This window comes from Caenorhabditis briggsae, assembly GCF_000004555.2.
Source record: "Caenorhabditis briggsae complete genome, chrX, whole genome shotgun sequence".
NCBI lineage: Eukaryota > Metazoa > Nematoda > Chromadorea > Rhabditida > Rhabditidae > Caenorhabditis > Caenorhabditis briggsae.
This window is the reverse complement of record NC_013491.2, coordinates 12,254,300-12,267,164: the sequence shown is the minus strand read 5'-3', so window position 1 is coordinate 12,267,164 and position 12,865 is coordinate 12,254,300. Positions and strand designations below refer to the sequence as shown.

General features: G+C 38.0%; 2 protein-coding genes across 2 annotated transcripts; both read right to left on the bottom strand.

Annotated features, from left to right (window-relative positions):
* Positions 1–1,978: 1,978 nt before the first annotated feature.
* Positions 1,979–3,949, bottom strand: CBG10896 (the record flags this gene model as incomplete). The annotated part of the gene is made up of 8 exons (XM_045239883.1): positions 1,979–2,008; positions 2,114–2,201; positions 2,290–2,691; positions 2,739–2,837; positions 2,885–3,026; positions 3,080–3,152; positions 3,585–3,848; positions 3,893–3,949. The coding sequence occupies 8 exons, from the start codon at positions 3,947–3,949 to the stop codon at positions 1,979–1,981; spliced, it is 1,155 nt and encodes a 384-aa protein (XP_045094397.1).
* Positions 3,950–10,412: 6,463 nt separating this feature from the next.
* Cbr-asp-3 lies at positions 10,413–11,786 on the bottom strand (the record flags this gene model as incomplete). Its single annotated transcript, XM_002644895.1, has 4 exons — positions 10,413–11,165; positions 11,217–11,321; positions 11,368–11,644; positions 11,728–11,786. 4 exons carry the CDS (start codon positions 11,784–11,786, stop codon positions 10,413–10,415), a joined length of 1,194 nt encoding a protein of 397 aa, XP_002644941.1.
* Positions 11,787–12,865: the final 1,079 nt, after the last annotated feature.

Here is a 12,865-nt window from a genome sequence, read left to right as displayed (position 1 = left end):
ATTGGATGAAGCTCTGAAATTTTGATTGAAAAGGGGGAATCGTGAAGAATTTTAATTTTGATTTCAGCGCTTTTTTTTGTTTTATTTTATATTTCGTTACAGTATTAATTCATTTTTCATTTCATTTTAAATTGAAATTTTGCTCTAAAAAAATCATCCAGGTGATGTTCCAGTTGGGACAAACAAACAGTAGACGTCTAACCTTCACCCAACCGGTCGCCTGGTGTTGTCGCCCTACCACATGACACACCATGCCAGACAGTGAGATTTATTCAATTTCTTCGCGGCAGACAATGAAGCGAATTTTATAAAACAACGAATTGGAAATTCTTGAAAATGGGGATGTTAAATTTCGGAACTTAGCGGAATTCAAAAAAAATTCTAGTTTTTTAAAAAATATTTTATTACTTTTTTGATATATATTCAATTTGTATTTTTCAGAACCTACTTATCCAATCTTTTTTTTGAATATTATAAATATTTGTATCAATAGATCTACCAGCAACTTTTTTTCCATATATGTCTTGTTTTTTCCGCATATGTCTTACGACACTCCGAAATAACGGGGCGCGCATGGATTAGCAGCGCGAAATTCCTGAACGACTTTACATTATTAGCGGTTTCACTGTCGTTATCCTTTCTTATTTGAACATTTTAAGCATTAAAAAATTTCAGAACACATTTCGGGTCACCAGAAAGGTTCATTTTTCTGACAATAGCTGCAGAACATGGATATTGTGAGGATTATCTTTGTAAGTGTTCATTTATTCACTTTTCATGAAAATTCTCAAAGCGTCCATTAAAGAATAGACTGAAGCCTTCCGAGAAGTTTGTCGGATGCAAGAGCAGCAAATTTTTAACAAAACTGTCATTGAAACATCGAGATTAATACGATGGAAATTGGATTTGACCATATATCTGTGCAGAGTTGTCTCCGGAGCAATTCGACGTCGAATCAGTGTTTATGGGTTGGATGCACTTGTGCCTACCTTAAGAAACCTCACGGGAATCTGGAAGTTCTCCACAAAAAGTTTCGTCATTGTTTTTTTTAAGAGAGATTATCACGTTACCCACATATTGGCAGACTATCGATTTTTTGACGGAATCAAGCAGTCGAATGGTGTATGCATCAAGCTGCACGTGTAAACTAATACAAGACTCGAATCGAATTTTTAAAAAATTGATAAATGATTCTGTCACGGAAAACCAACAGCTCCACACTTTCGATAGAACTACTGGAACAGAGTTGATTCTCGAGAAGGCGATGGAATTTATAAAAAAACTATGATATGAAAAAAGAGCCGGCCAAGATCTCCATTGCATACCTGATATTTCCAGATCACGAGCGACTAGGCTGTAGAGAAAGAAAGGAAGGAAGAGCGTATAAAATTCCACCTTATAAGATACAGCTAGGCCCAAGTTTTCAATTGGCATTTAATTGAGGAAACAGAATAGATGATTGGTTATGGAAATGCGGAATTCTCGGATTTTCGTCTCCGGGGCCTTGGAAAAAGTTTAGGATTAACCGAGTCAACCTAGAGCTAGGTGCCGATTCGCAGCCGTTAAATTACAAAAAAATCGAGCATTTTTGGAAAGTTTGTACAGTAGTCTTATTGGCAAAATACACATGTATTGTATAGAGAAAAAGTTAGAAATTCAAAATGTTGGAAAACCAGAAATTGTGACGACGGGGATGGTGGGGGACAGGGAAGGTAATCTTTTCCAGGCGGAATATAGAAAATGCAAATTTGGTAAAGTGGTAACAGGTTCCATTATCTCCATCTGTATAGCAGACATTTTGAAGCAAAACGACTAGAAACTATAGAAGAAGAAGGAAAATCAGAAATAGGGGTTGGCATGAATAAGAAGAAAAATGAAACGGAACAATGAAAATGGAAGAAGAATGAAAAGTAAAAGACTACAAGAAAAAAAGGAGAAGGCGTTTGAAAAATGGGAGAATTGAACATTGAAATTGAAATTACAAGTCGGTGTGGCGGGCGTAAATCTTCTGTAAAATTTTTTATTGAGTCAGGCATTGTGCGAAAAATGATGGTTAGGGTGAACAAGTTTGGGACGTGGATGTAAGGTAGTGAGGAGCTCATACATTCTCAGCCGTCATGGAATCCATATCTTGGAACGACACGCTTTTCGTGGGCGAAAATTTGTTTTGTTCGAGCAGTATTCCTTTTGGCAACTGGACTCTGAAAAAGAATGGAATTGGCAATTAGAAAGTATGGCAGTCTTTAAGTTCTGAAATTCATTTTCTCGTTTTTTCTTCCTCCCACTAACCTCACAAAATCTCTATCTGCCGACTCTTCAAAATCCGTTCGAGACTCGTTTTTCTTTTTTTGCAGGAAAGAAATCTTATGTCTCAACATCTCCATCGATGCATTTCGTCTCAACTCATTCTTCACAACGCGGTTCACAAACTCAGCTTCGTTCAATTGAAGACTGGAGACTGAAGTGTCGGTGGAACCCGGAATTTTTGAGTAGACACCGCCAGAGTCCACACTTTCCATTGTTGAATTGTTACTGAAATGAGGATAAAATGTTGAAATATGAGCAAAATGAAAATACCTGAGCCCCGGGCTTGTGCTATTTACTAGGCGATTAGGGTGGAAGTAGCGGTTGAAACGGCAAATCATTTTGATCTGTGGTGTGCTGAAGTCACAGCTGAATCGGATAAAGCTTCTGAAAATTGGATTACTGAAAATAAGAAATTGGTAATTAAGGATTACCTCAAATGCTCCACAAACAGGAGAGCATCTCCTGTGGCAAACTCGAAGGTTCCCAAGTTCTCAATTCCGAATCCAACACAGTGTTCGCCAGTTCCAACCCTAAAAATCCATATGTAATAAACTCTCTAATTGGGATCAATTCTCACCATTGAATTGATTGATATGGAATGCAATGGATATTGTTATTCCCACTAATTTGCAGACTCTCATTCAGCGACAACTTGTAGACCCCTTCTGTCGACTCTCTCCCATTCACTTGCTTCAATTTCAGCATTGCGTAAGTATCAGCTGAAAAATGGGAACATTGTCGTTAGAAACCGATTTCTACACAATGTACTTACGAAATTCAAAATATTCTTCTTCTTCAGTAGGCGAATCCAACGAGGTACTTGGGGCAATTGTGACATATTGCATCTGCAATTCAAATAAATAAGCTTGGATTTTTAGCTTTGTTCAGTTCATTGTCAATGTGTTGTTACAGCACGAATTCATTTTTTTGTCTGAAATTTAACATTCATTCTGAATAACCGTGATGTTTTCGATGGTACAAAAACGAACAGTAGTTTTTTAACCTTCACCCAACCGGTCGTCTGGTGGGTTATCATCATTACAGACAGTGAGATCAATTCCCCTGTGGCAGATGAAATGGAAAATGTTGAAAACGGGGGATGTGAAATTTCGAAACTTGGAGGACTTTGAAAACAAGAGAGTCCTATTTTCACAATTTCAAAATTTTAAAAGTCTCAATATCTCAGCCTGCTAAAAGTCTTAATATCTCTAGTGGTCCATTGAAAAGCACTTCTGGCAAAAAGATAATGCCCTAAAGCTTTTTTTTTTGAAATTTACCTTCTTTGGAAAACAAATGGTGCTCAGAACATCCATGACCCTTTGTAACTCTTCACTCGAAAACTGCAAGTACGAATCATCTTTATACTGTACTTTCACAAATGCAGCTCCGCCATCAGTCTTCCCGGGCTTCAACGACACCACATTCTCCAAAAGGATTGTTTTCACTGGTTCCTTCTTTTTGCCATCACTCTGGAATAATTCGATGCGAGCCTTTCCCAACGAGTTTTCCTCGAAAAAGCTGGCGATGTAGGATTTCCATTTCTGTAATTGATAGTTGTGGGGAGCCAACAAAATTTTGAGCTCACTTTTCCGATTAGTTTGTCCTGGTACAGTTGCACTTCTGTTGTTAGAAGTGGCTCCATTGCTTTGATGAATCTGGACGGGAGAATAAAGTTGGTGAAAGCCTGAAAAACCACAGAATAAGAAGGTAAGAAGGTGTTGATTGAAAAAAGAAGAGCAACGAGAGCGGTTTTTTAATAAAGTTCATACTGTTGGAAATTATTTAAATCTTATTGTAAATTCTATCGAAATTCGGAAGGAAAATATTTTGGAAATTTTGGAAATCATTAGCCGCCGCTAAGTCTTAGACCTACCATACAAACATAGATTGCGAGCTGTCAAACAAAATGACGACATTATCACGCACATTAATACGGAGACGGTCTCGCAGAAGTTGCCGACCAGAAAGACTATATAAATTGGATTTCAAAAGACAAGGAAAAATTCACTGATGTATATAACAAATGTAATTTCCTAACTTTAGTCGAATACGGCATCCTTTGTACAAGACGAGCTTTAGTTCCTCATCTCCTTGCGGGCTCTTCACTCGAGAAAGATAACACTAGAGAAGTGCTTCGGACATACCATACCTGGTAAATTATTTGTATTGAGTACATAATTTTAGGATTAGTGGATAGCGAGGACGAGCGTGGCATTTTTTGGTGGGCTTTGATATTTTTACAAAAGAGTTTTATGGATAAATGATTGTCAAACCCATACTACCACGTATATCTATTTGCATTACAACCACTCTCAGATTCCCACCCAATTTTTGTGACAAACACACACAAAGGGAGAAAGACACTTGTTGAACACACTCAGCAACCCTGACCGTTCCTTGTTTGATGGTCTCAAGTTGATAAGAAAGAAGATAATAAACATGAGCCCGCCAAGATTCAAAGAGAAGATTATGATAAGCGATAGAAATAGAAACAAAGTTAGACAAGAGCTAGGAGTGATGTTTGAGTCTTGAAAAAATAAAAAATTTTGCAAACTTCGTAGAGTGCAGAGGCAACTACAGTAACATTCACCACAGTAGTAGAAAGCCACCAAAACCGTCAACATTCGGCTCATATATATCTTTCCTGTAAAAGATATAAAAACATGGTCAGCTGACAAAATGCTTATCAGGAAATAAAAATTATTATGTAAATTAACAACGTTATACATTTTGGTCACGAACTGACATATTTTGGCTCAAAGTGTGAATGAAAGATGGCGTTCTAGAGTCTTTACGGTATCCACTTAAAGCTAAAACCGCTTGATTTAGAAAAATTGTCTTATCTAAAACATTCTCTCGTTTCATTCCTTCAATTTACAATCCTTATGAGAAATTTACGATTGGACCGTCCTCTTTATAAAACCCAAAGTTATAAACCGACGAGGCCACAATTAGAAACCCTTCGAAAAAACCGACATGAATAACCAATCCAACTGAACACCTGCCTTCAAATCTACTTAACGATAGTAGAATATGGGAACTATGGGAGGAAAATTTTTGTTCGAATTCCATTTGGTTTTGCATGTCAAAAAAGGGAACGGAATTGCGCCCTTAAAACTTGTTCCTACATTAACATGCTTTCAAGGAAGACGTACAAAACTAACTATATCACTGTGCGTTGTCATTGGAGCGTGCATAAATTCAATGAGTGACAAAAGAGACCAACAGAGAACAAAATAGTCTAGTTCAAAAAATGCGTTTCATTCTCCTTTTGTTTGAATTTGGCTTATCAGAAGCCAATTTTGTATTGACCGTTCGGTTTAATGCTAATTCTAGGATAGTTTTTTCTCCTGGAGATTCAAGTCGAGAATAGAAGAAAGTGACACAAAAGCATACGGAATCAGAACAAGGCGTCGATCTGAGGAATCGTATCAAAATGGGACAGCTAGCCATAAAGAGCGGTTGAAGTGTCGGTTGTATCAAGTTGTATAATTTATTGAGACACACCGAGAAGGAAACACAAAATGTTGGTTGGTGTGGAAGCGGCGGTTGTGATGGGTCAGTTTCATTTTAGTGACCCGGGGCGATTATCAGTACGAACTTGGGTAAACACTGGAGTTTGCCCAAGATGATGAGGAATACGCCGCCTACTATTGGAAACATGTCTGACAAGGAAGCTCTGTTTGATTAGAGGATGGAGGTTGGAACAAGCGAAAGTTTTGAATGAAAGTTGGTAGGGGTAGAAAAAAGTCAATATTGATGGAAAATGTTTATGGGATTTAAAAAAAAATCTGAAAATGTTTATCCAACAAAAATTAGGTAACGATTTTAAAATTCATATTTTGTGTGTTCCGAGTGGAAGTATGTTCAAAACACGTACCGTATTTCTTATACTAGAAGAAGCCCACGAAACCATCAACTTTGAGCTTAATTATCTCTATTCCTGTGAAAGATATCAAAAATGTGTCAACAGGTAAATTATTTATCATAATATCACCAATAGTTTTTCAATTCACAAGTGTTTGATATCTTTCACAGGAATCGAGATAATCGGCGTCAAAATTTGGTGCTAGAGGAAGTACGGTATTGTTTAGTTTTTCGAATTTTCTTAGTTTGATGAAAAAACATTTTTCTAAAAATGGTTTTTAGTTTTAGCTTTATTCTTTGCGAACAATGAATTGGCTCTAACAATAAATTCTTAATTCTTAAAATTAGGAAACCCGTAAGGTTAAACAATATAAATACTTTCAACTTGATTTTTTGAATGAAGCTAGTTTTAAAAAAAATATTTTTCATTTTAAAACTAATTTCAAAAAAAAAGCTTGAAAATTTTACTGCTAACCTACTACGTTATCAAATTATGAAACACATTATCACAACTACTAAAATGCTAGTAATTTCGAAAAACTCAAATTTTTACTATCGGAGCGAAGAAAAAGGAAAATGAAATCATTTTCAGAAAAGAATGATTCTAATTTTTTCGAAAATATTTCTCAATTTCTAGAAATCATGCAAATGTTCAAAACATGGTCACGAAAAAATGAAATCATGAGTCAACAAAATACATCATGAGGCTTTGTCATATTCCATTCTAAATTTCCTGCTTTATAAACAGAATGCCAAATATATTTTTAAAATTGGAAAAACAGAGGAACAAGAAAAACTGAGGCAGAAACAAGTGTACAGTGCCGTCCTAATCAGTTGAAGCAAGTTTGCACAGTCGAGTGTGGTACTAGCCATTTTTCTTTGACCATCGCCGCCCAACACCGACAATTGACAATAAAAAATGCAATAGAGGGAAAAAGAAGAAGAGATAGAAGGGACCATCTGTTGATTGACCCTATATTAGTTGCGGTCATGGTCTCGGTGTGTCCACTACTAAAATTGTGAAATATTGGTTTTACTACTATCACATGTTCTGTGTCTCCAGCACTTTTAGAGCGTAACATGTGTGTGATGAAGTAAAGTGAATGGGGAACTGAATAGCAGAAATACATGACGAACAACGATGGGATTAAAGGGTTTTGATACATTCCAATTCACTAAATACGGTTCCGTTTCTGGCCGTATACAACACAATAGAAGGACAAAACTTTTTTATGGTAAAGTAGTGACTGACAGACAAAAGTGAACGATAATTGAGCGGCGGGGGCAATGTGAAAAAGATCCCGTTATGTGGTGAGTCAAGCGGATAAGCATATGAGAAACATGCGACAGGAACATGAAATGGGAGGAGCAATAAGAAAGAACGCAATTGGATAGGGTAGAAAAAGAGAATAAAACATTTCGAATTTGGAAAGTACTGTAAGTATTTTTGTACAAAAACCCAAAATTGGTTTTTTTCTAGTGTTCTAATTATGAGGTTTTCTTGAAGTTTACTGTTTTTTTTCCCTTATACCCCGACTTTTTTCAAGTGAGAGGCGAGAAAAACTGAAAAAAAAACTTCATTTGAAACATTGGATGATGATGAATCACTATAGTTTTTATGGCGTAATCAAATACGGAACTTGGTCTGTGATTTAACGGCTACCTGATTACAAATGAGATGCGCGGAAAACAACAAAAAAGAAACAAAAACCCCGACACCACATTCCTCTCCCTCGCCTTCTTGTTGCCCAGTTTATCAATCAAATCGACACCTCCGCCTATCAGAAAAAGAAATATTGCGCTTGATCGGGTTGGGTTGAAACGAAAACGTTTGAAGACTAAGGTGGTTTCGTTTTCGTTTTTTTTTTCTTGTCGCCTGTCTCACACACACGGGAGGTGGTTTTGGGTAGTTGGCGGTAAAAAGGGGAATATAGAGAGAGAGAGAGAGAAACATCTGAGAAATATATATATCATTATAAGATGATTGAAGGTCTACAAAAACGGAAGATATGGGAGAATGATCGTAAGGATGGGTTGAAGGAAGAGGGTAAGAAGGAAAAACATGATAATGGATAGTGACAAGGACGAGTAGTGGTATTAGTAGCGGAAAAGTAATGGAAAACGGATCGAAAGTAGTAAGTTTCTTGACGCGATTGACTATCTGATTTGAATAGTAGATAACAAATAAAATCGAGAAGGATGGGAGAGGATTGATTAATGAGAGATTGGTTTTCGACACTATGGGTGAGGCCAAAAAAAAAGGGAAAACACAATAAATTCCTTGGGATAAATTTGAAGCGAAACGGATGGATTTTCGATTGCTATCGCGTTGAGTAATTAGCATGTCAACCCTAAATAAATAACATTTCCGTGACCAGGTACACTACTGGCGCCAAAATTTTGATATTTGAAGTTGACAAGAAAATGATTCAATGTTTTTTTGCAGTTATGTACCACTGGGATCTAAAATCAATCAAGATAGATACCAAAAGTCAATTAAAAATGTCGAGGACAAAACTTTCGATGCCAATGAAATCTGGAAACCAAAAATTCCTCAAACAATCAGTTTCAGAGACCACCAAATTTAATTGCAGTTCTGGTAACAATGAAAAGAGAGGAAATACAGAGAAGAACCAAAACTGATACTCCCTCATATAACTAATACGAATTCTTGATTGTTGTTATATTGTTGTTGTTGGTTGGTGAGGTGGGGGATGGTAAAAGAAATAACAGCTGAGGTGTTGTTTATTATTTGCAATTGTAACTTTTTTCATTTTTTTTTTCTTTCCCCGCTGCAAAATGAAAGATGGAAAGGCTTCTTCAAGAGTTATGGGAGTAAGTTATGTGGGACAAACAAAAAAAACCGAGGAGCGACAGAAAAAGGAAATATTTCGTTGTGGAATGAGTGGGTAAGAAGAGAAAAAACTGTGATGTGCTGAATAATGTGATGGGAATTGGGTGGAAGAGTGTGGAAAGGAAGGAGGAGGAGATGGAGAAATGATGAGCAACACCCTCGAAACCGACACAACAGGAAATATGTATATAGAGATCCCAATGAAAAGCGGTAATTGGAATGACTCTATCCAGATGATAGATGACTGAGTGATGGAAAGGAGGGCATCATGATGCGATGCAAGTCACCTGCTCCCCTCCCCCTTTTAGGAAATTTATTCCTTATTTTGCCCTAGTCTTCCTTTTCCGTCAAACCGCCGATATGATAATTTCTAAAAGATTTATGAAGCTCTTGATGATGGCCGATGGTCAGTCATGTGAAACGATATATAGATGGAAACTAGATGGATGAATGGGTGGAAAGCGTCAAAAAGAATCATGAACTATTTTTTCCCCTTTGAAAGAAGTCAAAAACCAATCAGTCTTATTGCCCTATGCAGAGAATCGATCCATCAAAAATTCATACTCATTTTCACTGAAAGAATAACCTTCCTTTTCAACGCTTCGAACAATAGGTTTTATCGACCACCCAATATGTGGGAAAATGTTTTTCAAGGTTGTTTTTTTGGTTTAGTGTTGGTAAGAGAGAAAAAAGACAAATAGTGATATGAGAAAAACAATGATGAGAGTTTTGCAGAAAACTGACCAATAGATTGGTAAAACAGTAAGACGGAAAGAATGGGAAAAACTTCGAACTTCTATTTACGCAGCGCATAATCCACGTATTTTTTCTGTCTTTTCCAGCTGACCGGAAACATGTATTGTCTTCTTCTGCGCTTCCTTTACAAATACACACACACACACACCCACAGTATTTTGCACAAAGATCGCGCAGTTTTCTTATTGTGTTTGTATATATTTCGACATTGAACAGAAGCTCAAATTTCTCGGAAACCCCAAAGTTAGAGCAGCCGGTGGTTAATGCCTCAAAATCTAAACAAATGGAATACACTTGCTGAATGTTTCTCACAAAATATAAGCTCATTTTCTCCGTGCAAAAGTGTTCACTATATAGCAAAATTCAAAACATGTGTGAGGCATGCTGGAAATCGTGAAACGACAACGTGTTGCGTCATTCATGAAAAAAGTGAAAACCATATGTTTCGAGATTGAGCATATAACCCATAAAATTTGGTGTTCTAGCACTTCTACACCAATGTAAACGTTGTTATCGTCACTAAGAAGTACAACATCTAATCATCACCATTTTTATTACAACGAAGCAAGGAATGGCAAAAATAGACACATGTGCACTGACTATCCGTTATAAGAAATTAGGTCATAATTTATTTGCTCTTGGAGGTGGCGAATCCAACTCTCTTGTTTCCGTGATCGAAGACAGAGTAGAAGCGTCCGATGAAAACGTCTCCGAGAATCCAGAGTGGTCCAGCTGGGGCTGGGATGTCCATTCCCATGAACCCAGAAAGGCAGGTCATTCCTCCGTTTCCGTTGGAGAGCTGAAGAATGTAGTCTTTTCCTTGAAGGTCGAAGTTTTGTCCTCCGAGTGTGAAGGTGATGTTTGGAAGAGATGGAATCTTGCTGCAGGCAACCTCGTACTCTCCGTTTAAGAGTGGGATAGCTCCGATCTTGTGTTGAATCTTCTTGATGATATCAGATGGTCCGGTGAGGAGGGAGGTTCCGGTGTCAACAATGGAGTCCATTGGTCCGTTGGTGAAGGTGGTTCCTTGGATGGAGACAGCTCCGAGCTTGATTCTCCAGTAGTCCATAGAGACGAGTGGTTCCCAGGCAATGTTTCCAGTGTAGTGGTTGGAGTCAGTGTCGCAAAGGGTGATCTCTCCTCCGTTGGCGATATCGTTGGCGTCACGGCTAAGCCAGAAAGCGAATAGTTGGTTGGGGCAGATGGCGGAGTTGGCGAAGATCTGGTCCATTGGCTGGGAAATCTTGTTAACGGAGATGGTGTCCCATCCCATTCCGAAGATCCCGTCGAATTTAGCGGCGACAAAGGTGATTCCTGGCTCAGAGGTAGCGCAGGCCAATCCTTGTGTCTTGTCGGTACAGAAGGTGGTGTCATGAGAGAACTAAAAGATTTGAGATGAATTTACTAATTCAAAAGTTTCAATGTTACTTACGCAAACAATATCGTTGTCAACGGTTCCCTTCATGGATCCAGTTCCGTATTGGATCTCGAAAGAGGCTCCGGTAGCTGTGCAACTGGAGGACTTCTTGCAGTCAAACTACAAAATGTATTATAAAGATACTATAGCACATTGTAACACCTACTCTGTTGTGCATTCTGCAAGCGATGTCTCCAAATGGGCAGTTGGCGCATGGCACCCACAAGTTGGAAGATCCGGTATCAAACAAAACTTGGAAGTTTTGTGGTGGGGTTCCAATGACAATTGGTCCGTAGTATTGAGCGTTGGAGTAGTCGGAGAGTCCCTCGTTGAAGGCATCGTTGTTTGGAACGTATCCCTTGATGTACTTGGTCTTAAGGTGCTCTTGAATAGCTGGGAACTTGTACTGCTCTCGGGTATAGGTACGCTTCTCGAGCTTGATTCTAAAAATCCATAAACTTAGTAGACTGTTAAAGAAAATAGGTGAAATCTACTGAAATTTTAAAAGTAAAGTTCTGAAACTAACCTCTGGATGGCCGAAGCCACGGCGACAAGAGCCAGGAGAAGGAAAACGCGGCCAGTCATGGTGCGCTTATCACTAAATGAAAGTCGGCAGCTCGGTTTCTTTTATACACGGCTCGAAACTCTCTTCTCCCTCTGATGATATAAGTGTACGTCACGACCGTTTTTAGTGATAATTAGTGGGCTGGCTCTGAAAACGGAATCAAGTCAAAAGCGTATCTAATAAAATTTTGATGTACTTTTTGAGAGCAATGTAGGAAGCGAGAGTGATAGAGAAAATCATAAAAAAGAGAGTCCGGGTCCGGGTTGGACTTGCTGACAATGGATTATTCGTGTTTTATAGCGTTCCTACTCGGTCGTAAAGTTCTAGAATCTGTACTCTATTTTGTATGACGTATGAGTCATATTAGTTGTTCGCTCCCCATATTGAGCCTTTGTGATCAAAATAACAGTTTCAGCAATTCCCAGTATTTGCTCTAGAATTGTTGATTTCCAATTTTTAGTTAGAATACCCTCTATTCAAAACCTTATCAGAAATTTGTTCTAGAAACTTCTAAAAAAGAGTATCGAACAATCTAGTCAACACACCACGGTAATCGGCTTATTTCAAAGTTCTTCAACATGTATTTAGAATCGTCATCATTGTCAGATAGTCTCAAAAGTTGCAAAGATGTGATAATGAGGTGATAGTGGTAAATGGACTACGAAGTCAAAGTTTGGACATTGGCCTATTGACTATTACGACATTGATTGGGAAAGTTTGAAAGAACAGGTGTGCACATACTATTTTGAAATTTGGAAACTATTTAAACAATTTATTGTATTGAGCAGTACAAGAAGGAGTTATTTCAACGTATTCTTCTTGTGATACAAACGTTTTTTTCCTGTTTCTGTAAAACAACCAGAACGTTTTCCTAGAATTTTAAATTCCGTTCCGTCTCAGACACATTTGCTCCTGGTTTATTCGATCGTCGAACCGCTATCAATCAACACCCGCGATAGTTTATCTCATCAAGTTCATCATGCTCTAAAATATATTTTGTCAACAATGATTTCCCTCCGGCGGGTCCCAATTGCTTCTCATCTCTCCACTCAAACCGCCAACCCAAAGCTCCTCCAGTGTAAAGAGCAAAAGTTTGTGA